Source organism: Populus euphratica, unplaced genomic scaffold (genome assembly GCF_000495115.2).
Source record: "Populus euphratica unplaced genomic scaffold, PopEup_1.0 scaffold299.1, whole genome shotgun sequence".
Lineage (NCBI taxonomy): Eukaryota > Viridiplantae > Streptophyta > Magnoliopsida > Malpighiales > Salicaceae > Populus > Populus euphratica.
In genome coordinates, this window is record NW_011500183.1 from 172,891 (window position 1) to 199,224 (window position 26,334).

Sequence of the window (26,334 nt, forward strand, 5' to 3'; positions counted from 1 at the left end):
AAGGATTCAGCCATTGTGGTGGTGGTGGTTAGGGTGATTGATATTTGATTCTCTCCCACTTTTTTTTTTAGGAGAGAGTGAGAGAACACGAAATCGCTGCGGGAATTTTTGGATTTTTAAGGCGGAAATTTAGATGGGAAAGCTTGTGGATTTTGATTTGATTTTGGGAGATCAATAAAAAATTGAAATTTTTTTTGTATGAACTCAGTTGATCTCCATGATTAAAGTGGTGTTTAAATGGGAGATTGTTTGTGTTTTCTTTTTAATAAAAAATATGTTTTTATAACTTTTAAAAATATAATTTGTGTTGAAAATATGTTGTATCTTTGGTAAAAAAAACCATTATATCTCTAAATTAAACATTATATCTCTAAATTAAACATATTATAAGTAATGTTGAGATTTTCTTGGTATAGTTTAAATCTTTTCAGTAAAATTGGATTGTTTAAAAGATTCTAATATGCAATCATTAGTTGTTAGATAAATTAACAATACTTAATATAATATATAGTTATATAAAGGATATATTCTTTGCAAAAATAAAATTGAAAATATTTTTTTTATCTCAATCCTTACTACTAAATATATTTTTATTATTTATATTTTTTATATTGAGATAAAATAATTAATTCATAAAAAGAAAAAAATTAATTATACCAAAATTATGAGGCAACAAAAATTTTAGTTTGTTATAAATAAGGACACTATCGCTAACATAATAATCTCTATATTTTATTAGAAATTAAAATTAAAATTAAATTATCTACCTATTTTTTATTAGAAAATAAAATGACATTTCCTATTTTTTTAAAAGCAAATTCAAGATGAAATGTAGAAACAACTAAATTGATGATCTACCCAAACTAGATTGGTGATCTATATAAAAAAAAATAGATCAAATCATTTTTTTTAACATGAAATAAAATGTTTAGGTGATTATAATATATTTTTTTAAAAAAGTAAGAAATCTAAAAGTCAGAATATTGGTTTTATTGGATTCAACAATCTTAATTAAATTTAGTATAATAAAAATAGACTATAATAACAATAATATATAATTTTTAAAAAAAAATAGTACGCGTCAAGTTAAATCAACATGGAAAATTCATGATCCGACTAAAAATAAGATAACACTATAGAATGATTAAGTTGTAAAAACTTAATTATAAAAAAGGATCTGAAAATAAATAAGTTAGCCCAATTCAATTTTTTAAACTCGTGACTCGAGTTTTAAGACCAAAATCATTCCATTGAAGACAAATATGAAAAAAGTATGAAGTCAAATTCTCTTCAATTTATAAAATATTAAGGGATGAAATCGAAAAGGACAATTCCAATAAAAAAAATTAAAAACTAAAATAATAGCAATTAAAAAAATAAAAATTAAATCTAACATAAATTAAAATGAAATAAAATATTAAGGGATGCAATTGAAAAAATAATTCAATGAAGAAAATGATATAAAAATTTAAGGGGTGGAATTGGAAAGATAATTCAATTAAAAGAATGATTAAAAAATAACAATTAAAAGAATGATACCAAATTTAAAAGGTAAAAGAAAGTAAGAGGAGGATTAAAACAAATTGAAAAAGAATTCTAATTCTATGAATTATTTAAAATAAAACAAATAATAATAAAAAAATTAGAAACTAAATTAAAAGAAAAACAAATCAAAGGTTTGCTTTGAAAACATGCAAGGAAGATACTAAAAATCAAGAAAGAGAAAGGAAAAAAAAATTATTAACCCAAAACCCAATATTTTTTGGCTGCATGTGTCGCTAGAAATGAAGATAATATCATGAGGATTAAAAATTTATCATAAAGGAGAAGTTGGACAATGTTACATGCATAATCAGAAAAACACAAAGGTTCCTATACACATTATCGTCTACGTATACAACCCTCCTTTTAATGCTAAAAAAACTAAATTGCTCATAATTAGACATGGTAATAACATAAAAATTAAAATAAAAAAGATATATAATAAAAAAAAACTAATTATAGTTAAAGAATATTAAAAGTCAAAGGCATTGTGATCATTTTACTATACTTTGGAAATAAAAGTCAAAATATCATGTTTGTCTGTGCGTTATTATTATTATTACTATTGCTTCAAAGGGTATATTAATCATTTTATTATATATAAATTAACAAAAAAACCACTATCCGCATTGCAAATGTCAATTGTGTTTTCGTTGAGAGGGACAAAATCATAAATTTATTATTTAAATCCAAAGTATCAATAAATCCAGAGCTATAATAAAATTGCCACAGTGAAAATCACTACCCCTCTTACTTTCTTTCTTTTAATTGATTAATGTTATTAGTCTAAACTCTTTGAAAATTTAAACAATGGTGTTGGAAAAATAAAATGTAGCTTAGATTACCCAAAAAGCTATCGATAAAATAACTGAATGGCCCATTCAGGTTTCGAACCTACGACCTTATTCTATTTTAAAACCAAATTCTGCAAGCATTCTGAGCTTGTTGCCTTCCTTCGTGCTTTTTCATGAAGCGAATGCAATGGTCATTTTGATAGGTGTTCATGAAGAAGTGGGTATTCTTGCTGACTTCAACCAACCACTGTGTTCTGCTCTCCATCAGATATCACGCACGTGATTGCTCTGGATTTTCGAAGCTTACCCTTGACATGCTTTAGTTAGCTTGGTTCTGACAGCCTTTCCAGTCTCCTCAGTCTCCTCCTTCGCAAGGAAAATGGTAGGGTAAAACACCGCCCCACTAATAAGCCTCCTCCAGGCTACCTCGTGCAAAGCACAGTTCAGTTCCTGGTTCAAATAATTTGCCTAGAGTCATCGGAAAGAGATGGAAGGAAGAGGGAGAACAGGTACTGATAGCACAGTTTTGTTTGATATTTCGAGTTTCGCATTTATCTATAAGAATTAGTTACTCCCCCCAACAAGGGTTTTGTTCCTTTTCACTTCGACATCATGCAAAGCTAAAATTTAACGAAAGGAAAACAAGAAAAACTGTTTTTCGAGCATCCATGCCCACATGCAAGACACCAACATGAAAGAAATACCAGACCCTTGTAGCAAAATTAACCCTTGATCCTGAACAAGCTACTACTACAGATGGACAAGCCTTTCTAAAACCCCTGCCATCTACACCATACATAGAAGACCACCCACTTCCCCCCACCCCCAAAATAAACTTACAAACACATCTATTAGAACCAAAACTGAACTCTGTAGAAATACCAAGTCATGAGATATTAACAGCAGCCGGCTTCCCTCGACCCATTGCAAATCCTCTTGTGCCATCTGGCATCCGTGGCCCTGGAGGTTGCTTGGCCATTGCTGGATGCTCACCAATAACCGGATTATTTGAAGGGGAAGTTCCCAGATGATTTCCACGGTTATTGTGATGGCTGTTATGATGGTATTGTCCTCGCCCACGTCCCTTGCCCCTCCCCCGGTTACGCCCTTTTCTCTGCGCACCTTCCTTGTCATTGGCATGATCCTCTCCCTGCTAAAGTACAAGGATGTCAGTTCACCAAGTGCTGAAAATGTCATTTTGTGAGACAATAAAATAAGTATGCTTTCAAAGACTTGAAAATGAAAGCAATTGTTTTTCATGTATTTCTTCATCAGCAGAAAAATTACAAAATCTAGGATGCTGGCAGTCTGTTGGATAATGCATGTATCATCATAACATAAACATTCCTTTGTTATCTCAGAGACTGGTAGCTTTTTCCTGTCAAATCAGTCTTCTCCCCTCTTTTTGACCTCATGGGATGACACGAGAAAAACCAATTCAACCCCCCTAATTCTTTTCCTAATCATAAATTTTATTGCCATTATTAATCAAGCTTCCTACTCTATTTGGTATATGTAGTGAAACAGAAAACAAAATTAAACAAGTCCAGATTCTAATTGTCCAATAACACAAAGCCTATACCATGTCAGTCCAAACTGGCCAAGCAAAATGATATTTCTGTAGAAAATGATTTTCAAAATCATGCATGTTCACATTCAATGGAATTTTGCTAACACTCACAGAATGCTCAAGTGAATGGGCATCATGCTGCTGGGGCAGATCTTCTGTCTGTTTGTCGTTCGGCATTTGCTCAGTTGCAGAAATCTCATCTTCCTCTGAATGCCCTTGACCATCATGCCCCTTCTTGCCTCGTGCCTGAGTGGATTTTGACTAATGATGGAATAAACAAGCACAAATCAAGGGACTAAGCTAACTCCAAAAATATAATTAAAAACTTGCAAATCATTAACTGAAATTGGCAGAACTTTATCTTGCATCCAAAAGTGCACATCATGATTCATGAAACCATGTCATCCTAGAGTGGGTAGGGATTGGTTGACAGGGCTGGAGGAAACAAGAGTGAATTTAAAACCTTTACCACACAGGATATTTGAACTGCCAATACCATTAAATGGAGACCCAAGGGTTTTAACACCCACCAAGGTAGCGTACAGAGTATTACATGTATGACACCCATTCCTATTTTCAATGCACTCTTTTAGAATACTTAGCTATTCCAGTAATTATTCTCCCACTCTCAATCTATTTAATATGAATCATAAACCTTTCATCATACTTTCATTGACTTCAATGGTTCAGAACCAAATTTGAATAGGTTATTTCATCAACTTTAATGGTTCAGAACCAAATTTGCACAGGTTAGAATTCACAAGCATGCAATGCTCCATTTAAGAACTATTTTATTAGCACTTGCTTCCTAACTGATTTAGTATTATCATATACGAAGATTTATCAAATCAAGGTGAGATGAAACTCATAAGTTGGTATCTCTAGCATTATTCTTTAGAAATACAGAGCAGGAAGAAAAAAAGACATGAAAGGAAGAAAGATGAAGACAATGTTTTCGTATATACCCCACGCTTGAGCATTAACCGAACCCTAAGACCACTCCTCCAGTTTCCCTCATCGTTTAGCTCAGCAACCTACATAATAGCATGTGCACTTGATTAGTGCAGTGAGAAATTGATGTTGGGAAAGCACACCTAAACAAATCATTAAAAAAACAAACTACTTACTGCTTTCTCAGCAATCTCAATGGTCTCATATTCCACAAATGCATGCAACTGCAAACAATACAAGGAGTTTAAATTTTATGATTTTCATGTTTAGATGACAAAAATAATCAAGAAAAGGTTAAAAGAACCAGCTATCTGTTAAAAAGAATTGATGAATGGAAAACAAAAAAAGAAAGCATTAACAGTCAGAGCAAAGCATAAGCATCTTCCTTTGGCAGGTAGGCCATACTGTAATACATCTCTTGAGAAAACTACAAGCTTATAGGTTAATTCTTAATAGTTATACTAACCATAACTTTGTGCTGGCAACAACAGATAAGCGAACATGCAAGACCAGATACCAGGTGGCAATTCCTCTTGGTCTTTTTTTTTTTCTAGGTTATTTTAATAGCTTTTATTTATAATGTTTTCAAATCATGCTACATTTCGCATCTTTTTTAATGTAAATCTTTTTCTAACCTTTTCTGTTTATTGTCTTGCAACTCAAATACTAATTTTTTTATCTCACCAAGAGATAGAAACGCATGATGATGTTGATAAGGATTGCAGGTATGCAAAACATAACTGATGCCTAGGCATGCATGCATATATACCTTGTTACTGAAATGCATCCCATCAGCTTTTGCAGATCTAGATGCTGAAGAAGCACCACCACCAGAAGTTTGAGGTGGACAGGTACGAATTGTCTTCACACTGAAAAAGGAAAGGTTAACAGTATGAAATGTCTAATATTAATACATTATATCTGGCATGCTTTAAGTGAAAGGCTAAACCATCCAATTAAATATCATTATGAACAGAAATGATCTCGGCACCTCCCAACAGCAGAAAATATCTTCATGAGGTTTTGGTGGCAATGATCCTCAGGTAAATTTTCAGCAACAACTATACGAGACTAGAGATCAAGGAAAGTGTTAGAAACAAAAACACAACTTTTCTCTCTCTAAACTATGAATAAAGAACAAAATACAAACTTTCATGCATTCTGCCAAAGACAAAAGGAATTGCCAACAATGGTGCTACCACCTAACAAAAGATAGTGGGTAAAAGAAAACACACTTGCAACTCCTCAACATCTGAATCAGTTAGGGGATGCTGGCGCCTTACTTTCTTTCCATCATCACTAACTACCTGGAGGATGTACTTACAGCGAGGTCAACAAAAACAACTGGAAGAAGTTGTACCAACAAATAGGATTAAGGATGATGAAAGCAATCACGAGAATTGTCGATGAAAGAGCTTACAAGCTTTGTTGAGTTCCTCAGAATGTTAGCAAGCTGAGAATTACTGTTTATGGCAGCTTTAACCTTCTTAAATGAAGCAACAACAGATATTGGCACTGTATTAAAGCAAACAAGGACTTAAAATGGATATGGGATAATTGATATAACAACAATTCAGACAAAAATTCTGAAATAACAGTTGGGTAAACAATGTAGCTTCTAATAGTATAAGACCCTTGCTTAATTTTATGTTTCTATTGGTTACTTAGAAAAAAGAGGGGAAAAAACTTCTTTGGAGATGCATGGACAAACTGCATCGATACAATTCACAAACTTCAACAAAACCACAATTTCATTATTTCTTGATTCAAACTTCAATAAATAGCTACATTTACAACTTATCATAGCTGGTTATCAAAGGGTTGTTTATCCAATTGTCATCATAGCTACACTTTCAAAAACAGGACGTACTCTCCAAATCATTATAAAGAGATCAAAATCAAAAGAAAGTAGTACCAGGCACAACTTTAAAAAATAATTGAGTGAGAAGTAGATAATTATAACATTGCACTGAAACTATACCATATAGAAGCACTAAACAGCAGAAGTTAAAAAAAACCCTTACCATATCCTTCAGGATCTTTGGTAATAAACCTCATAAGATGATCAGTAGTGGCCAGGTTCAAATCACTGAAATAGTACTCCACCTGCAAACAGTTGTGAGTGAATGCCAAACCAAAAAAGAAAGACAATTATTTACAGTACTCAACATGAAACCATAGGTTTCTTAAATCATGTTTCTAACACTTCAATTCATCCTATTGTCTGCCCACTACCTCTATCATTATTCCTTCCTAGTGCAACAATTTACCCCATGTATCTATTAGTGACTATCAAACAAACCCAATTCATCAACAATCTTACTAGATTATTTGGCAGCACTTAGTGCGTGTTTGGTAATGTGGGTCAGGCGCTTTTGCAGGAATGTATCGATCTGATGCTTTTTTGGGTGCTTTTCACATATCAAAACCATCCAAAAGCATCCAATTAGAAGCTTTTACAACCCAAATGAACTTCGAAAAACACCATCAAAAGCAGCCCAAATGCAATACCGAATAGAGCTTTACTCCAGTACATTGTAAACTAGGTTCGTGATGATTCTGCTTTTCATGTTCACAATAAGCACAATATTCATAACTTCTACCATATCCAGTAGCATAGTAATTACATCTTAAGTCCCCATTATTTGCAAAAATCAATAAGAATAACTTGAAACTTCTTTTCATATAATCTAAGCTCAACTTAATTAAATCAGTGAACTTAAGTACTAACCCTAAATTTGAAGAAAGAAAAATAAATTCGACAACTTGAAAACTACCTGATTTAAGAGTTTATTCATAGCTTCATCACTTTTACTGTCACTCTTTGAGGCATGATCCGAAGAAGCAGCTGCATCCTTATTTCCAATAACCTCGACCTCTTCGTCAGAGTACTGCTGCACCTTTTTAGAATTATGCTGTTGATGATGCTGGTTATGATTCCGAACAGGAACATACTGTTGGTGCTGATTATGATGCTGCTGGTGGTTGTGAAGCTGGTTATGGCTGTTGTGGTGGTGGTGGTGGTTTTGGACGGGGATGACGTGAGGCAAATGTACAGGGCTATGAATCGGAACATGAAACGGGGAAGGTGGTGGATACATATGCATCATAGAGGCGGGAGGAGGCGGAGGAGGAGGGATCACGGTCATTCGTGGTGGAGGCTGAGGCTGGGATTGGGGGCGCGTGGGGACAAAGGCTGGAGCTTGTGCGTTGAGTTTACTGAAGGACACGTTACGAGAAAGCGAAGGACCAGAAGAAGAAGAGGATTGATCTAGGGATTCAGGTACAGATTCTACTATCGCCACCAATTCTTCTTCTTCTTCTTGATTTTGTTGTGCCATTTCCATTTGATTTAGGGTTTTTTTCAATTTTTTATTTTAGGGATTGGATGGATCTAGTGCTTATAATTTTAATCTTTTCGGGGGAGGTGGGGCCCTGGGGAGGGGGGAGGGGGGCGGAGGAGGGAGCACCGGGAGGGAAGACAATGGAGAGGTTTTCTCGGCTTCATTGCTTCATCTCCTTCCCTTTTTATACAGCCCGCTCACTTACTCCCTTTGTATGCCGAAACTTTACTTTAGTCCCTATATTATTATTATTTAATTAATCCTTAAATCTATTTTATTACTATTCTTATCTATTTTTACCAAAAGCTAATATACATTGGACAATGTCATCCCGTTATCCGTCCAGTGTTAATAGCAATCAAAACACTCTCAAGTTGTCTACATTAAGTTTAGGGTAAAATTGTTAAAATCAATTGGCTCAGGACTTAATTGACAATAAAATAATACATCGAGGACTAAATTTTTGAGGTTTCCGCGTAAAATATCCATCAAATGCTGACCCAATTTATGTTATTTATTTTTTCTTTCCTATTATTTTTTATTTTATTTGTTAATATTTTCACATGTTTTAAATTGTATTTGAATACGTTTTAAAAATATATTTATTTTAAAAAATATTAAATTAATATTTCTTAGTTTTTTTTAGTTATTGATATTAAAAATAAATAAAGATTAGAAAAAAAATATTTTAATTTATTTTTAAAGAAAAAATATTTTTAAAACACTTATCCCCTGAGTCAAGCCAAGGTTGCTCCATGTCCATTTCTTGTTTTTGTGGAGAGGATGGTGAAGTGGCCATTGTCCTTATGTTTTCATCTTGTGTGGGAAGATCCCTAAAATGGATTAAGGGTGGGTGCCTGAACTTTGTATTTAGCCTTATCTTTTATAAAATGATAACCATGACCACGATCATCATCATTCCTTTCTTGACAATGATAGTTAGTGGCGGGCTGGTCCATCCATGTCTTGTGGGGTCTATGCATGCGTGGTAGGGATGGCTGTAAGGGTTCTTAACTTGAGTACTGCCCGATTTTAAAAAGCCAGTGAGCAGGACGACTTTACATGGATTTAAATGTTTTTCTACATCAACTACAGTTCATTAGCTCTGGCGGTTTAATTTCCAGTTATTCTCTTGGTACATGATCTTATTCGGCTAAAGGAAAGACCACAGCTCAGCTTCCGGCACACGAGCATGGCTTTCTATTTCCTCTACTTTGACTCGAACTTCTGTCTATATAGCATGCCAAATGGCCAGTACAGCAATGTCATCGTGTACTTCCTTGAGCGATGGGGGTAATTCACATCCACAGTCACATGGTCACCAGTGCCTTCCTGAATCTGAATTCTTTTCAGCCCCAGCAAAACATGCAACAATGGCAAGAGATGAGAGGAAGTAGATTTGCATGCACGTTCTGGCAAGATATGAGAGGAAGTAGATTTGCATGCACGTTCAGAAATATAATAGACTCGACTCAGCTACAAAGATGATGTAGCGGTTGAAGTTGCTGCTAAATTACACAGATGCATCTACAAGTTATATATCGCACTGAAAGGGTCGGGGTCGGGGTCTGTAATAGATTGATTGTAACTTATATTCCAGAATGCAGTTGGCTTCTCATGATGCAGCCTGGAAAAGGATGTAACCGAAGAGAATAGACTCGAGAGACCAAACAACAGGAATATCAAGAACAAGGACACCTAGCAAAATTGGATCCAGTAGGAATGGTGGATGCCAATCTACTACAAGAACAGAGAAGCATTTCTCAGTGATATTTTCTCATTAAGCATCTTCGGTTTCTACCATGAGAAACCACTCATCAAATAAACAAGATAGATCATCAAAAGATTAATCAGGCCTTTGACCGGTAAAAGGTGGAGACTGCAAAAGATATATGTAGACAAGAAAACATTACTTGCAACTACATCGAAGCCAAAGATGGTAAGATCAAGTTTTCTTGCAAGCCACTTCGCAGCATCAGTGACCAGCTCAAGATCAAAAGAATGAATATTGGTCTTGAAGGAATCTGCATCTGTATAGTGCTCAGTACTGATGGGTAGAGACTTTAAGCTGCAGAGGTTAAGCGCAACATTATCAAAATTGAAAAACATATGACATTGTCATAATGCAAGTAAGCAGAAAGCAAATAAAGAAACCACCTGCTACCTGTCAAAGAGTAAAGGTCCGAGTTCATTTCAGATTATTTGGTCAAGACATTAACATTTGGTATAGAATTTTTTACCGCATATAAAAGTCGCTCACCCAAGACATAAATCATGAATATATTAGATGAATGGTCCGCGTGCTCCTGCAATGCCAACAAAAAAAAAATGTTCACAATCAGGAATACAAACACTGATCATTGTTCAGCTGTTTCCAGTTTAGCATACACAATCAGTGAACGTTCATTGATTCATACATCTGTAGTGCCAGAATACAATACCAAAAAATCAAACCAAACTTGGCACGGTACTTTTGTGCTCACCTGAACAATTGCTGGAAGAGGAATATTTATATCTTTAAAATCTTCAACTCTAAAGATGATTGCCTGTGATGAGAGAATCATCTTTTTTTTAAGAATTCCACTAAAAATCACTATATTCCCCTAGTAAAGAACCACAAACAACGTCCAAAATGTCAGAAATGTAATAATGTGCCCTGGTAAACCCGAATGATGGAGCTAGGCAGTTCGGTCAGTTCCAAATCTCGGACTGATCAGTAACCGAGGATGCCTATCCAGACAGCTGGTGCAGACCACGATACTTACTCTATATTCAAAATTGATAGCAGCTCTAAGCATCCAACTTTACAATGATGAACAAATCTTACCTGACAGGTATAGCACCTAAAATTGGAGAAAATACATGTAAAGTTGAGATATAATACTTAAGGAGCTAGCTTAGCGACCACAGAAACAACCGAGTTTACATAATCCCTGTTGCATTAAAGAGATGAAATCCTGATTAACATTTTGGATCATATGCAATCAATCAAATTCTTACCATACTGTAAGCATCAGCTACTCCACAGGAAACTTAAGGTTTCAGTATACTCAGAAGAGATAGTTTAGATTCAAACTGACTTTGTGCCAAATCAGGGTGGTTAAAACCATTTACCTACATATTTGAACTCTGGCTGTAACTAAATTTGAGGATAAAACAGTGAAATGTTCAAGAGAATATGCGTGAATGATGTCTTCATGTGCATCATGAAAATGGGTTCCAACAGGAAAAACACCCAAGCAACATATGCTTAAACAACGAACAACACCAAAAAACATATTAATTTTGCAGTGACAAGAAAACTATTCATTTCAGGTTGTGTCCAATGATTTGTGTTTCAGTTTACTATTTAAAATAAATACATTCCGATCAAAAGACCATTAGGAAATGGGGTCCTCTTACTGCCCGGCGACCTTCTTTGTTGAGATCATCCAGCTCAAGAACAATTTTTTGGACTTTTAGCCGATCCAATTCAGGATATATTTTATCAAGTGCATCAATTGCAAAACATTCAGAATGATGTTCCATATATCTGTATAAGAAGGGGACCCAAATATATTTTGCAACATGTTGATTTATCCTCACCATAATACTGTGTAAACAAGAATTTGAAACTACCTTTGCAATTCCTGCATGCCTGGAGAGAAAGTAATTCTGTTTGTGAATTCTAAAGACTGCTCAAGGCAACTGAGATAACCATAACTAAATCAATCAACGAGTTGTAATTGAGATGGTAGAGGGGGCTCAAATGTGAGGGGTGGAAACATCAAACCATTTGGAGTAGGGTTTATGGTAGGGGTAATCATTTTCATTTTCAGTTTAGTTGAATTTTTATTAAAAGAAAGTAATAAAATCAATTTATAAAAAAACTAAAACCGAACTGAAATTTGTTCAAACCTATCTAGTTTGGTTTTTTTTTTAAAATCGGTTCAAACTGATTTAGCTTGGTTTTTCCTGATTTGGCTCGATTTTTTCTGTTTGGGTTTGGTCTAGTTCGGTTTGATTTTTTCAGTTTCAGGTTTATAAAACCAAAACAAAACTGAACTGATCGGTTTTTTAAAAATTTTAACCAATTTAATTGATTTTTTTTTACAGTTCAATTTTTTCAATTTTTTTTTAATTTTCTCAATTTTTTAATTTTTTTCTCACGTCTAATTCGTGCACCCCCTATGCAACAACGACAAAGAATAAGCAATAATAAGCTTGCAATTATAGACATATGTCGCCACTCGAGTTTATACATGGGTAAAGATAGAGACATGCCACGTGGAGGATGCATAATAAATAAGACAACCTAACAATTTCCCTGAATTTTTAAAACAAAATCAACAAAGAGCTGAGTCAGATTGAAATCTAGATCTAGAAAATAGAATGAATCAATTCTCAATAGCAATTCAGGAGTTTAATCAGGATAACGCAGCATCACATTGAATTCTTTGCGTATCTGGAAAATATCTGCGATCCAAGACGCAAGTCTTTCTCTAATATCAGTAAAACTTCCAATTTCTCTGTTGAGAGCTCACCTTGGAAAAATCTTCTTCTCGAGAAGGCTTCATGATATAACCAACAGTCACAGCTTTGTCGCCAATTGCCTGAATGCACTTCGCAGAAAAGTTAGAGAACATTGTAATAAAGAAATAAAATTGTCATTGTAAATAATTGTAGAAATGGATTTGCTACTTGAATAAAAATCATTCATTTCATACTAACCTTTTTCTATTTAAACCACAGATTACCAAAGGCAACTCTTCCAGTTTACTGATACAAACCACACCTGAATTCTCACATGCACCAGCACCTTCAACATCTAAAAGAAAGGAGAAAAAGAACAAGAACCCAGCTTCAAAAAATTAAACTTGAAACCTTATAGACAAGATACAAAAGGGAATCCACAGACATCAGCTACTAAACCAAAGTCAGCAATACCTAGAAATAACAAAACGGTACCAGCAAAACTCACCAAAAACAACAATGATCCAACCCAAATTGCTTAATTGACCAATACAAAATTTCCCCTCCAATGTCACCCCAGGAGAGTGTAATCTCATTAACACCGCCAATAGATGATTCATCAATCAAGGGAAAACAATCAGAGGAGTATTGCATTGCCATTTTTCTTCAAGTACTCCCACCAATAGCAAAAAGCAGATAAGAAATAGTTCTTTGAAACAACCATCTCATCGAAAACAAACTAGAACTATAAAAGGATCATCGGGAAAACCTTATCGTCAGGGAGATAAGGTGAGTAAGAGATTCCAATGTGGAGTTGGAATGGCAGAGCTTGCGGAGGAGAGAGTGAGCTGGAGGGTGGAAAGAGGTGGTGGCATGATCTTGAATTAGAAGTGACTCATGGATTATCACTCCTTTCACCAATGAACCCATTTTGGGTTTTCTTTGTCACTCTCCAGGTGAGTGAGTGAAGAAATGTAAAGAGAAAAGGAAGGTGAAGGAAAGAATTACGTGATGCCCTGCTTTAGTAGTAGAGAAGAGCAGAGTACGAGATGCCTTGAAAAGGGAGGGTCTTATGCATTGGAGCGCACGTGTATATATAAGGTTTTTGATTCAGAGTCCGTTACGGTCCCAAATGGACAGGATATCACCAAAGAGGACTAAACATTCACTTGCAAAAATTGTCCTGACCAGTTCAGTCTCTCAGAGTCTAGCGCACCATGAGCTCACACACACAAGTAAATGAGTTCAACTGATGGGTTCACCTATTAGATCCACACGTCTCCTGGCTAGTTGAGCTTCAAAATCCAAGTCGGGGTTCAAAATTTGTTCATGAGATACACAGCCTTGTGCCCCACCCCCCTCAAAAATAAATAAATAAATGCAGTACTTAAATTGGAATCAATAGCTGAGTACAAAACGATACAGTGATGACAACTACAACAACAATAAACCATTAGTTCAGCTCGTTGCCGTGACTCCAAATGTTATTTTAAATTTTTGGAATTTGAAGAACCACACAATCATATCATCAATATATGTCCACAGTTTATGATTCCATAAGCCTTTCCATCAACAACTTGACAACAGTGGGAGCATCAACCGTCATGGCCACCTTAACTGTGGGTTTATCAGTCCATTCAGTCACTTCTCCAAACCTGGTTTTTAGTAAGAAAAAGAAAACAAAAATCATCAGAAAGGCATTTAGTTCGACTAAGTTAATGATTTCAAGTACTCATGCGGTCTTACCTTTTCTGTTTGTTATATAATAATGTTAGTCCCCTTGTGATGCCATTTGTCTGGACTCTAACAGCACCTTCAGTGTAAGTGAAAAGTGAAGGATTCACGGCTGCAAGGAGTGCTGTTGGATCATGAAGATACACTCCTACATCAATAACAGAACCAAGGATTAGTATTTTTGAGGATTCCAATTCTACTTAATCACTGGATATATCAATGAAGGCATTTTAGTAAACAAACCTCTCATGCTGTATGCTTCTTGATGATAGGAGAGGTACACCTCTAAAATTTTGGACAGGTACTGAGCAAATTTTCCATTTGACTGTATCAATTTGTCTCGCTCAGCATCTGCAAATAAAACAGGGAACAAAATCAATGAAACTAGAAATCATCAATGAGGGTGTTTTTAAAGGGCACAAATTAAGTCACACTCGCAGAGAATTGTGTAAAAGAAACCATTGCCTCTTGCATAACAAGTAACACAAATAAACGTGTTTAAGAAACGGTATTAGTGTTTTTAGTGTCTTGATTGCCAAGATTATTTATGCATAAAAAAGAAAAAAGAAAAAAAGAATATCAGCTAAGGTAACACAATAATTGCTGAAGTAACACCTGTGAGAGCAACTTGATGGGTAACATTTATCCCCACAGCCAAAATATCTGCTCCACAGGTGAAAACAATATCAGCAGCATCAGGATCGCCAAATATCTAGTCATCCAGTCAGGAGTAAGAAAGTTAGATAAAGAGATGGGGGATTAGGGGAGCAGACTAGGATATGTGCACACATAATCATTAGCAGGAGTGATACAGCTAACCGACAAACTATGCTTCTAAACATTCTAATGACACTCTCTCAAGTCTTAAATCAAGATGTAAGGATCTTTCTAGAAAAGAGCAGATGAAATGTAAGTTCACATAACAAATCCCATAAAGAAAATTAAAATAAAAGAAGAAACAGCAGAGCTCAGATGTGCATATGGCCACTAAAACAGCAATATCTAGAAAGCAAAGACCACTGCAACAGCGGACTGACTGCATGGATTTGTGCAACTCACATTTGCCTCAGCTGCTGGATTTACATTCCCGTTTACTGAAAATGCTCCACCAAGAAGAACAATCTGCCTGATATTTTTGCAGAACTCAGGATCTAATTCAATAGCCTGCACAATATAGATGATCTGTTAGGTAATATACTACATGAAATCTGCTAAAGAATTCGAAAGGACTAAGAATCTGACCAGAGCAATATTTGTAAGTGGACCCAATGCCACCACAGTGACTTTTCCAGGGTGAAGTTTTGCTTGCTCAACCAGAAAAGCAGCTGCTGACTGTTCAACTGGCTTTCCTTTAGGTGGGTCAAAATTCTGGTTGCCAAGTCCATCAGCACCATGGACAAAATCTGCAATGCGAAGTTTTGTACCTTTCTTTACAGGAAACAGAGAAGCAATGAATAAAAAGAATTCTTGAAACTCAGCCACATATCAGTATGTATCTTTACATCATCATTTGATCAGAGAAAATTGTGATATTGCGTGTGAAATTCATAGTTAAAACCAAAAGAGCAGAAGTTGAAAATAAATGGTAAAAGACTTGTCGCAATATCAGAAAACTAGCGGCTCCATGAGTAGACACTAAATCCATTAACACAAGCTTGTCCTTAGAAAACAACAACCATAAAGAGTCAAACCACACTTCTTCCCTCACCAAAGCAGACACAATGCTTATATGAAACTAACAGAAGATAAGGATTAAAAAAATTCTGAAAAGAAGCTAACATTGCACATAATCTATTCAACAATGAAGAATGAGTACATACAGTTATTGTGACATGAGATCCCTCGGCAACTGGAATATCAGTCCTCCCTGCAACCTCCAACTAATCCACAAACAACACACAGAGAAATACTGTAATTTGCAAATGGCTCAATATCAATTATATCATAAACCTTGGAGGTTCAAATCAGTTAATCAAATTTCAAATCTAGAAAGAGAAAGAATTACCAAATGCAAGGCATTCCTGGTGGCTAAAGTGGTATAAACATTCCCATATATAGTTGTAAGCCCAATCACCTCAACTTCAGGTGATCTCAAAGCAAGAAAGATTGCCATGGCGTCATCTGCATCGCATCAAAAGTTCAAATCTTTACAATAAGAAGACAAATTCGAGGCAGAACCAATTGAAATAACAACTCTTTTTTAGCAAAAGATATCAACTTTCTCAAATCCCAGATCATGAAAAAGTCTAAAGATCCAGAATTTCAATTTCCTTTCAATTGATCCACTTTCTCAACAACCAAAAACATAACCCCACAACAACAAAAAGAGAGATTGATATAAAACACGTGTAATTAAACTTGATAATGTAACTCATTACTGGACTCTAAACTCAAGGGAAATCCATCAATATTTAGAGGTCTAGATGTTAAGAAATTAAATAAAAAAAAAAAAGAGTTGAGAATTAGAGGAGTTGAAAAGAAAGAAAGGGATACATAAAATAATTACATACCAACACCAGGGTCAGTGTCTATGATGATCTTCTTTGGTTCTGCTGCCATAGAGGTACCGGGTACAGGTGAGGTGAGCACTCCGATGATTTACTCGACTTGTTGGGAGGATTTTCACGGTGACAGCTTAACTCCTTTTCTCTTTATGCTTCAAAGGTGGTTTCTGGAATTTTCGTCTCCTATATATATTGTATCAAAATAACTTAAAAATATCAAAAATTAATTTTTCTTAAGAACACCACGACATGGTTGTGTAAGCAAAGGATAAAAGCATAATAATGAAACCAACCCGGCAGAAGGAGAAGTTTTCAATTAAGCCCAGAACGAAAGGCCTTTCCTCAATTGCATCCTTAAAGTATCTTCTTTGGTTCTGCTGTCATGGAGGTACCAAGTACAAACTCTAATGATTTTTCTTTTTAATAACATGAGATTTTTAAGTTAGTATTATTTTGATTAATTTTATATATTCTAAAATTAATAATTATATAAATTTTTAATAATTTTAAAATTTATAAGATTTAAATTAATAAATTTTTAAAAACAAATCTAAAATTTAACTAATTAAACTATAATTTTTAAAGTTACTTCAATGATTTAATTGTTATAGTGACAACTTAATTTTTTTTATATTATATTGTTGGTTTTTTCAAAAAATATATTAAAATAATATTTTTTTAATTTTTAATATTCATATATTAAAATAATTAAAAAATATAAAAAATTATTTTAAAATTAAAAAATCTTAAAAACCACAAGGTAACTATATAAACAAATAAGATGAAAATACAGCGATAAAACTCAGCCAGCCCGACATAAGGATGGTTTTTTATTTTTTTTTCTTACTTCTTCTTGGCATACCTTAAGATGGCCATTCAACTACCTAGAAGTTTTCAATTAATCCCAAAACGAAAGGCCTTTCCTCAATTGTATCCTTAAAGTTCTAAGATATCTCAACCAAATCCTTTTGACTTGCTCGTAAATGCCCATTAATGGATGTTGCAAGGTATTTTTTCAAGCTAGGCCTCTAATTGCAATCACCAGCTCTGAGCAGGATTAGCAATTATACAAGGTATTTTTTCAAGCTAGGCCTCTAATTGCAATCACGAGCTGTGAGCAGGATTAGCAATTATACATGCCATAAACATATATAGGTGAATTATTTAAATTTAGTTTATTTTATCCCATAAATATATATATATATATATACATACACAATTTAACTCCTGATTTGATCAATTTCAGCTCCTATATTCATGTGTCTTTTCAAGTTTGATCCTTGATTTTGGATTTACACACACCCGGTTTTGGAAACCATATAAATCTATTTATCTGTATTTATTTTTGGTTCAATATGCATAATAAACAATTTACTTTGTATAAATTTTAGGATCAGAAATTAAATTAAAAAAATTTACAATTTATAACCTTTTTGAAAAAGACGCGATTAGATTATATCCTATTTTGAGGTTTTAAACTTCAGAGTGTTCTCTTTAAAGATACCAACCTGATCATCGTAAACTATTAAAAAAGAAGATAACTAGAGGTTGAATGACATGTCGTTTAGGTTAAATCCTAAAAATTACGGTATTTAATTTAGAATTTGATAAAGTTTTAATTTGGTCCCTATTCTTATAATTATAGTATATGCACCCTTAATTGATTTTTTTTTAAAATTTTATACCATGTCACCCCTATCAAACTTTATTATTAGCCCCTAAGTTGGATATCTTTTTTATTTTAATTCTTGGTTTTAAATTTATGCATTTTAACTCTTAATTGACCAATAAATTTTTAATTTTTTCAATTTAACCCCTGATTTGGTCAATTTCAGCTCCTATATTCATGCGCCTTTTCAAGTTTGATCCTTGATTTTGGATTTCTTCAATCAAGTCCTTACTTTCCTATCAAACTTAAATATTTATGCAATTAAACCCCTAATTTCACCAAATTAACTCTTAAGAATTGCAATTGAACCCCCAAACTTTAATTTCTTCTAATTAAAACCTAAATTAACTTTAAAAATCAATGTCTTATGTAACCAAGACCTTAATAAATTCAAATAGACCTTGAAAAATTCTAATTGAATTCTCAAGCATCTAATTTTTAAAATTTCTCATCAAATTAAATTTTCTTTGCTAATAGAGCTTTTTTCAGTAAAAAATACAAAGTTAAAATTTTTAATCTTGTATATTTGATATTTTATAATCAATTTTAAATAATTTTTTAGGCATTCTAGTATACTCTTCCCACTAATATATATATATATATATATATATATATTCTCTATTTTCTTCCACATGAATACCGTCTGTGTTTGGGCTTCTGTAGGAGGCAGAAATTCCAAGTCCTTGCGTTCTTACTTTTTGGCAGCCATTAATGACTATATGAAACATCTGACTGTTCAGGGATGCCAATCCCATTATCACTATATTTTTCGATTTGGTAAATCTGAGTGACTACAAAATCCACAAAAAATCCAATTATTGAAGTTTATTATAGAATTTCTGAAGAGAGTAGGATTTAATTTTATGATTACTCAGCAGGATTTTGTTTTAGGGTTTGCGGATAACAGGATAAGGTAACTTGCTGGGGAAAAATGGTTTGCCTGTCGACATGAACATCATTTGAATCCAAAACTAGCTCCACCACCATTGCTCTTTTTTTTTTGTTTTTTTGTGGCCAGAAGATCTCCATTAGCATCAACAAGGACTGCAATATTAGCAGAGAAAAGATAGCATCGACATGCAGTGGCAAGGCTGGTAGAAGGAATGGGTTGAAGAATATAGTTAAAGTTCGATTCGGTCTTTATTTTTTAAGAATTTCAATAAAGTCCTTAAATAAACTTTGCTATATATTCAATTCAGTCCTTAGTTTTTTTTAGCATTATATGTAATAATTTTTTTTTTAATGAAAAATTTATATAAAAAAATCACAAGCCAGGCCCGCAAAGAAAAAGACCAAAACATCTTAGATAATTGTCCAAAACAACCAAAACAAGCTAATAAGAACCCAAGCCCAATAAAAAAAGCTCAATTAAATCAAAACAGGCCTAGTTAATTTTAGAAGGGAAAAAACTGATCAGTTTAAACCTGATGGCCAGTTCAGTTTTAGTGCTCCCATCTATTGCATCCATAATCTAATCATGGTCAAGAGATGGTGAGAAAATTGTGAAAGGCAAATGGTATGGCTTAATAATTAAGGATTTTTTATAAAAAATTCTTAAGGTTTGGATGTTCGGTGTGGTTTGAGTTTTCCAAACTGCTTGTTTATGGTGTCTGCGCCTCAACGGTCTCTCATGCATATCTATCACTAGCCTTATGTTGCCTTCCTGCGGGGGACGGAATTGAACAAGCCTTTAAAAGTTCTGGGACCATAAGTGAAGTAAAGACTGTGTGTACTTTGATCTCTCATGATCAACTGTCAATGCATATAGTAATCCTAGACAGTACAAGAAGAAAACCCATGTGAAAGACTATGACCTAGGTTGGCCCCTCTCCATTAATTCAAGGAAAGTTACTAGTCACTATAAGTTGTTTGAAATCACGCCAATTGAATGTTCATTGATCTGCGCATGCCCAAGTTAACCAGCTATATATTCTCTTTTGATCAGCCCTAAGTTATTCCATCTTGGATTAATATATTGATTTTAATGGAAATGAATAGGAGCCAATAGTATCCAGAACCGAAGTGTTGTCTTCATATATAGCAGGTCTGTGGCTCATGGATTACCCGACATTCAGCTAGCATAAGATCAATTTCAAGATGAAGTTCTGCCAGTTAATGCCAACGAATCACTTTTGTGTTTTCTTTCATCATAACAGTGTTACTTTTTAATTTGATGTATCTGATAAGATGCCAAAAGAGTATATCGTTGTGTATATGAGGAGGGTCAAGGAGCTAGATAATTAAGCTAGCTAGATGCCAAACTAACTAACTAGATATATTTAGACAATTAAGTTTCGTGGCTTATCTGGTCCGAAAGAAGTTATTACGTTTTATGACACACACACCCCTCGAATGGGGTTGGATGCCTGAATTTTGGTTGAGCTCTTAGCTAGCTAAATAATCTCAAAAACATCACATGCTTCCTCTGGCAAAGATTGCTTGAAACAAGGAATCCCTAAAAGAAGACAGTTGCAATTAAGCTATAGCTTTCATTCACGCATGAAACATTGCTCCACACATGATGTGTTTGTGTTGAAGAAATGGGCTCAAGACATGTAAGTCTTGGTCCTCAGACACATCACAGGGCCATTCCTTGCCTGTCTAATAGTCAAGCTCAGCCAGGAAATTTGGTTTTTGAACACCACATCACATATACATGTGAGAATAACAAAATTAACTAATCAAAAGTTGAAAAATATTATCCGACGATCTGTTAATTTGTCGAGAAGTGAAGGATTGAGAAACTCTAGTTGTTATTAAATATAGAATTACTAGTCCATTCAGATCGATCGCAGAACACTGAGCGATCCCCACCTTCACATGTGATTGAAATTAGTTCTACGTAAATGATGTCATTTGTTAGTCACGTTGGGATTTAGATAGAAAAAAAGGGGGGGGCTTGAAATCCCTGGTAATGTGGATCTTTGCGGCTGTCTGCTGCTTGTGATTTCATTTCACATGGCTTACTAATTAATTATTTGAAATTAGGCCCCAACAATCTTGCCAGAAACTCATGGAAATTGCCATGAAGCAATCAAACCCTTGGAGTCAAACATTTGGGTGAGGGAGAAATGGTTAGTGACCTGAAAGCCATATCAACTGTCTTGCTTGTTATTTTGTTTTTAATTCCTTCCAACTTAATTCCAAACAATATAAAGGATTATATTTATATTTATTTTTATTTTTCTAACTACTAAATAGATTTTTTATTCTCAATGTCTTTTTTTTTAAACTAAATATATTTTTTATTCTCAATGTCTTTTTTTTTAATATTGTAGAGAAGAGTAATCAAATGCGAACTAAAAGGTAAGATATGAACTTATAGGCTCTCATTCAAGTAGATATAATCGCTTGCAAAACCCAATGACTAAAGATAAATTAGTCAAAAACTTGGCGTGAATGTTGGAAATAAAAATTGTAGAGTTGAATTGTATAGGTGGGCGGTTTTCAGAAGAAAGTCCAATAAAAAACATGTGAAGTGACAAGAAAACAAGAATTACGTGCGACAACATTATTTATTTATTAATATGGGATGATCATATAGTCAAAGAATAAAATAAAATACGCAAATTCAAGGAAGACACCATGATTTAAGGCAGTAAGAACTTAAAGGAAGGCAGCCAATTTTATCTCCGTTCTTTGCTCCACTTGTCACGTTCAACTCTGCCTTCAATACATATAATTAACATATCTGTGTGATTATATTAGTGGTAATTAATTACATAATTGAGAGCATTAGTTGCTGATACTAATTTAATTTGAAACAAACCATTTACCCAGACACCAGGGTTAATGGTTTAATAACTCGCAATCAAGGCTATACCTTTAATTCCATTTATAATTGACTTGGGAAAATATATAATTAAAGCATATATAATGGGAAATATTAAAGGGGTACGTAGCTAGCTAGCTATAGGATTAAAGTGTGAAGACTTGGAGCTTGTGGTGGAAGCAAAAAGGGTAATTTGGTGAAGAAACACAGGAGCATGAAGGCCGGAATTATTCTACAAATACGGCGTTGATTGCCGGTAATCTATTAATATTCAATCTCCAAATTCTTCCTATAAATACCACCTCCACCTGCTTCAACGTCCCATCACTCTCCAAGCAAAATTAACTCCCTTTCCTTCCACTACTGATCACTTGCATTAATTGTTAGCAGTCAAAAAAAGAAAAAAAGAAAAGTATGGCGGTCCTTCCACTTCTTATTGCTCTTCTCTCCATCATTTTCTTTGCCTCCTCACCTTTAGCCAAAGCAGCACAATACAGTGTGCTCAGTTATGGAGCCATGCCTGATGGAAAAACTGACTCAACCAAGGCCTTCGTGGCTGCTTGGTCACAAGCATGCGCCTCCACACAGCCAGCCACTATCTCTGTTCCTAAAGGGAGTTTCGCTTTAGGTCAAGTGAGGTTTCAGGGTCCTTGCAAGAATAACGCTATTATGGTACGTATAGATGGTACCCTAGTCGCCCCATCAGACTATGGCGTCCTTGGTAGGGCTCAAAATTGGCTAATCTTTGAGCATGTTAATGGGGTTACTATATCCGGAGGGACTCTTGATGGACAAGGGGCAGGACTGTGGTCATGCAAGAATTCCGGCAAGAATTGCCCCAGAGGCGCGACGGTATGCTAAACATGCATGGCATAATGAAATATCTTACAGTTTTGGTCTGTACACGAAAACCACGCCATCTATTTTCAATTTCTTAATTTTCTTGTTAATCTATTTATGGTGCAGTCACTTGAATTCTCCAATTCAAACAACATTGCAATTACCGGATTGGCATCACTGAATAGCCAAATGTTCCACATTGTCATCAATGCCTGCCAAGACGTCAAAGTGCAAGGAGTGAGAGTCTCTGCTGCCGGAGATAGCCCTAACACCGATGGAATTCACGTTCAATCATCGACCGGAGTCACCATCTTGAATTCTAGGATTGGAACTGGTGACGATTGTGTATCAATTGGCCCTGGTACCTCTAATCTTTGGATTGAAAATGTGGCATGTGGACCTGGCCATGGAATCAGGTAATGAAGAAAATAATTGTGAAATGATAATCAACTACACAATAATATCAATTATCATGTGCACCTAATTATATTTAATACGTTGCTAGTTATGGGAACTGAAAGATAATAATGTGTACATGACTGATGTAGCATTGGAAGTTTGGGCAAGGATTCTCAAGAGGCTGGTGTGCAAAATGTAACAGTGAAGACCACTACATTCACAGGCACAGAAAATGGAGTGAGAATCAAGACATGGGGAAGGCCTAGCAATGGTTTCGCCAGAAATCAACTACACAATACTATCAATTATCATGTGCTCCTAATTATATTTAATACGTTGCTAATTATGGGAACTGAAAGATAATAATGTGTACATGACTGATGTAGCATTGGAAGGTTTGGCAAGGATTCTCAAGAGGCTGGTGTGCAAAATGTAACAGTGAAGACCACTACATTCACAGGCACAGAAAATGGAGTGAGAATCAAGACATGGGGAAGGCCTAGCAATGGTTTCGCCAGAAATATTCTTTTCCAACATGCAGTCATGACTAATGTCCACAATCCCATAGTAATCGACCAGAACTATTGCCCCGGCGAGAAGGGCTGCCCAGGCCAGGTACGTTAAATTTACCGTCTATACTAGTTTTCATTAGATTCTGATCAATGGCAACACATAAAATACACTAAAATCTATCTCCATTTTCTTGTACATTAAACAGGTTTCCGGTGTGAAAATTAGTGATGTGACCTACCAAGATATCCATGGATCATCAGCAACAGAACTTGCGGTGAAATTTGATTGTAGCAAAACAAATCCATGCTCGGGGATCAAATTGGATGATGTAAAACTCACTTACAACAATCAACCAGCAGAAGCGTCGTGTAGCAATGCTGGGGGAGTTGCTTCAGGCGTGGTTCAGCCTACTAGCTGTTTATAAGAGCCTGAAGACGGCTAGTTTACTAAGCATGCAATTAAGAAGAAATAGTACGTACTACCATACACACATATATAAGAGAAAAAAAAAAAAATTGTCATGAGCGAATTATAGCTCATTGAGTCAAAGTTTATTGCTTGAGCCCGAGGCACATTTCTGCCCGACCTTTGCAATTATAGTTGTAGTTGATGTAAGAATTATATTCTCTACTTAATGAACTTCGATTTCTTTTTTAAAGCTTGACTCAGAATTATGCTGTTGTTTGAGAAGTAAGATAGTGGTGCTGTGTTTGTTGCTAAACCATAGCTTAATTCCCTAACTAAATTATCATAAAATATACGAATATTTATTTACTTTCTATCATTCACTGTTTCGAACTTTCTGACGAGGATTAATTCTTAATTTAAGTGAACAAGGTAAGTCTCTTCTGCATTAGCATCTAAGTCTATAGCTATAATAAGTTTTTCTGCTAGAGACAAGGGTTTCCTCGTTCTCGTTACAATTTAAGCAGAAAACTTCCTTCCATATTGACAGGAAGTGATCGACCTTCATCTCAAGCTAAAGGTTATGAAACACTTGTACTTCTGCAGTAACACTGGCATACTTCATCTCACATTCAAAATTGTTGAAAAAATTGAAGTGAAAGATGGTTGGAGACTGCTTGAAAGGGGTAGCTATTTTTTCAATAAAAACAGAGAACCAATTAGAAGACCCTATCCACTGCAAGAAGTTAGCCTATCATTTAAAAAAGATTGATTCGAAAGACAAGGTCCTATGAAGTTGCCCTCACAATAGATTGTTTTGCAATGCAAAAAACCTTACCCATGCATGGAAGTGGTCCTTAAGCCCCATGTCTGTTTCTAGTCAAAAGAGATATCCTTGTTTTTGAAAGGATATAAAATTACTTCAAAACTATCTTAAAGATCAATTTATTTCTATCTCTATCCCTGACACTTCAATCAAATATGTTTATATCATTTCTATATTTGTTTTTTTTTTTGTTTGTCATGGAACAATAACCAAATGCAATCTATGAGTCTATTATCATTAGAATTTCAACATTCAACTCCAATATATTCAAAGATGAAACCATCAATTTTGTTGATGAAATCCCAGATGGAGTCCTGAGAAAGAATAATATTGTATCATGCTGCCTTTCAATTTAAGTATGAAATTCCATATTGCAGAGGGAACTACCTCAAATGAAATTAAAAACTAAGCAATATCTGTCACTATCTGTTATAATAGTAGAGTAACACACCAGTGCTAACAGTGGCATTTGGCAGAAATCATGTTAAATACAAAATGCTATATCTGAAACATGGAAAGACAAGGGATTGAACCTCTTTAAATTTAGTCAGAGAGTAACAAACATATGAACATGGAAAGACAAGGGATTGAACTCTTTAAATTTAGTCAGAGAGTAACAAACACAGCTATTGTAACCACCGAGATTTGTCAATGTATCATGAAGACTTGTTAATGCTTGTCCTGTTTTCATTGGGTCTCTGCTGTTCAATCTCAACAGATTTGCCTTTCAAACTAGCTGGGGAAACTTCATGCTGCATCTCTAGATCATTAATCTAGCCACATCTCTCCTTATTTCTTTTCGTGTTTTTGTACCCTTGGAAGTATTTTTGGTCTTCGATCTGGAATGGTATCATCACAGTTGCTTGCAACTTTTAGCAACGAAGAGATGTCAGCATTAAATCCTTGCCCAATCAAGATTTTTCGACGGCGTCATAAAAATTATATCTACTCAGAAAATGACCAATCCTTGGAGAGTTTTCTAATCAAGATTTAAGCAATAAGTATCACTCTCAGTCGAA

At 34.7% G+C, this 26,334-nt stretch overlaps 3 protein-coding genes and 1 pseudogene across 5 annotated transcripts; 1 reads left to right on the plus strand and 3 right to left on the minus strand.

Annotated features, from left to right (window-relative positions):
- Positions 1–2,849: 2,849 nt before the first annotated feature.
- Positions 2,850–8,319, minus strand: LOC105111565 (la-related protein 6B-like). Its single transcript, XM_011006964.1, has 10 exons — positions 7,635–8,319; positions 6,882–6,963; positions 6,278–6,372; positions 6,093–6,164; positions 5,849–5,928; positions 5,627–5,726; positions 5,034–5,081; positions 4,872–4,940; positions 4,018–4,167; positions 2,850–3,486 (listed from the first exon to the last, which is right to left on the minus strand). Exons 1-10 carry the CDS (start codon positions 8,202–8,204, stop codon positions 3,223–3,225), a joined length of 1,530 nt encoding a protein of 509 aa, XP_011005266.1. The 5' UTR covers positions 8,205–8,319; the 3' UTR covers positions 2,850–3,222.
- Positions 8,320–9,624: 1,305 nt separating this feature from the next.
- On the minus strand, positions 9,625–11,636 carry LOC105111564 (inositol-tetrakisphosphate 1-kinase 4-like; annotated as a pseudogene).
- Positions 11,637–14,037: 2,401 nt separating this feature from the next.
- On the minus strand, positions 14,038–17,062 carry URH2 (uridine-ribohydrolase 2). The gene is made up of 9 exons (XM_011006963.1): positions 16,898–17,062; positions 16,393–16,508; positions 16,208–16,267; positions 15,630–15,815; positions 15,447–15,551; positions 15,003–15,099; positions 14,631–14,738; positions 14,400–14,535; positions 14,038–14,308 (listed from the first exon to the last, which is right to left on the minus strand). The coding sequence occupies exons 1-9, from the start codon at positions 16,944–16,946 to the stop codon at positions 14,200–14,202; spliced, it is 966 nt and encodes a 321-aa protein (XP_011005265.1). The 5' UTR covers positions 16,947–17,062; the 3' UTR covers positions 14,038–14,199.
- Positions 17,063–22,595: 5,533 nt separating this feature from the next.
- On the plus strand, positions 22,596–24,742 carry LOC105111567 (polygalacturonase-like). 3 transcript variants are annotated; one of them, XM_011006967.1, is made up of 5 exons: positions 22,600–23,184; positions 23,299–23,588; positions 23,721–23,842; positions 24,080–24,186; positions 24,290–24,742. In XM_011006967.1, exons 1-5 carry the CDS (start codon positions 22,747–22,749, stop codon positions 24,506–24,508), a joined length of 1,176 nt encoding a protein of 391 aa, XP_011005269.1. In that variant the 5' UTR covers positions 22,600–22,746; the 3' UTR covers positions 24,509–24,742. The 3 variants fall into 3 exon arrangements, with proteins under 3 accessions (XP_011005270.1, XP_011005269.1, XP_011005268.1); XM_011006966.1 differs by having other exon boundaries at positions 23,721–23,831; positions 24,069–24,186; XM_011006968.1 differs by lacking the exon at positions 23,721–23,842 and having other exon boundaries at positions 22,596–23,184; positions 23,958–24,186.
- The last annotated feature ends 1,592 nt before the right edge of the window (positions 24,743–26,334 follow it).

What these genes read in the sequence shown, in the direction of transcription:
- LOC105111565 (XM_011006964.1), bottom strand. Translation starts at nt 8,204, where the DNA reads ATGGAAATGGCACAACAAAATCAAGAAGAAGAAGAAGAATTGGTGGCG. An exon ending in CAAAGATCCTGAAGGATATG is followed by an intron (nt 6,373 to 6,881) that starts GTAAGGGTTTTT and finishes GCTTTAATACAG; the next exon opens with TGCCAATATCTGTTGTTGCT. An exon ending in ATATTTTCTGCTGTTGGGAG is followed by an intron (nt 5,727 to 5,848) that starts GTGCCGAGATCA and finishes TTCCTTTTTCAG; the next exon opens with TGTGAAGACAATTCGTACCT.
- URH2 (XM_011006963.1), bottom strand. Translation starts at nt 16,946, where the DNA reads ATGGCAGCAGAACCAAAGAAGATCATCATAGACACTGACCCTGGTGTT. An exon ending in AGACACTGACCCTGGTGTTG is followed by an intron (nt 16,509 to 16,897) that starts GTATGTAATTAT and finishes GATGCGATGCAG; the next exon opens with ATGACGCCATGGCAATCTTT. An exon ending in AGAAGCATACAGCATGAGAG is followed by an intron (nt 14,536 to 14,630) that starts GTTTGTTTACTA and finishes TTATTGATGTAG; the next exon opens with GAGTGTATCTTCATGATCCA.
- LOC105111567 (XM_011006968.1), top strand. Translation starts at nt 22,747, where the DNA reads ATGGCGGTCCTTCCACTTCTTATTGCTCTTCTCTCCATCATTTTCTTT. An exon ending in GGACCTGGCCATGGAATCAG is followed by an intron (nt 23,589 to 23,957) that starts GTAATGAAGAAA and finishes TGACTGATGTAG; the next exon opens with CATTGGAAGGTTTGGCAAGG. An exon ending in AGAAGGGCTGCCCAGGCCAG is followed by an intron (nt 24,187 to 24,289) that starts GTACGTTAAATT and finishes TACATTAAACAG; the next exon opens with GTTTCCGGTGTGAAAATTAG.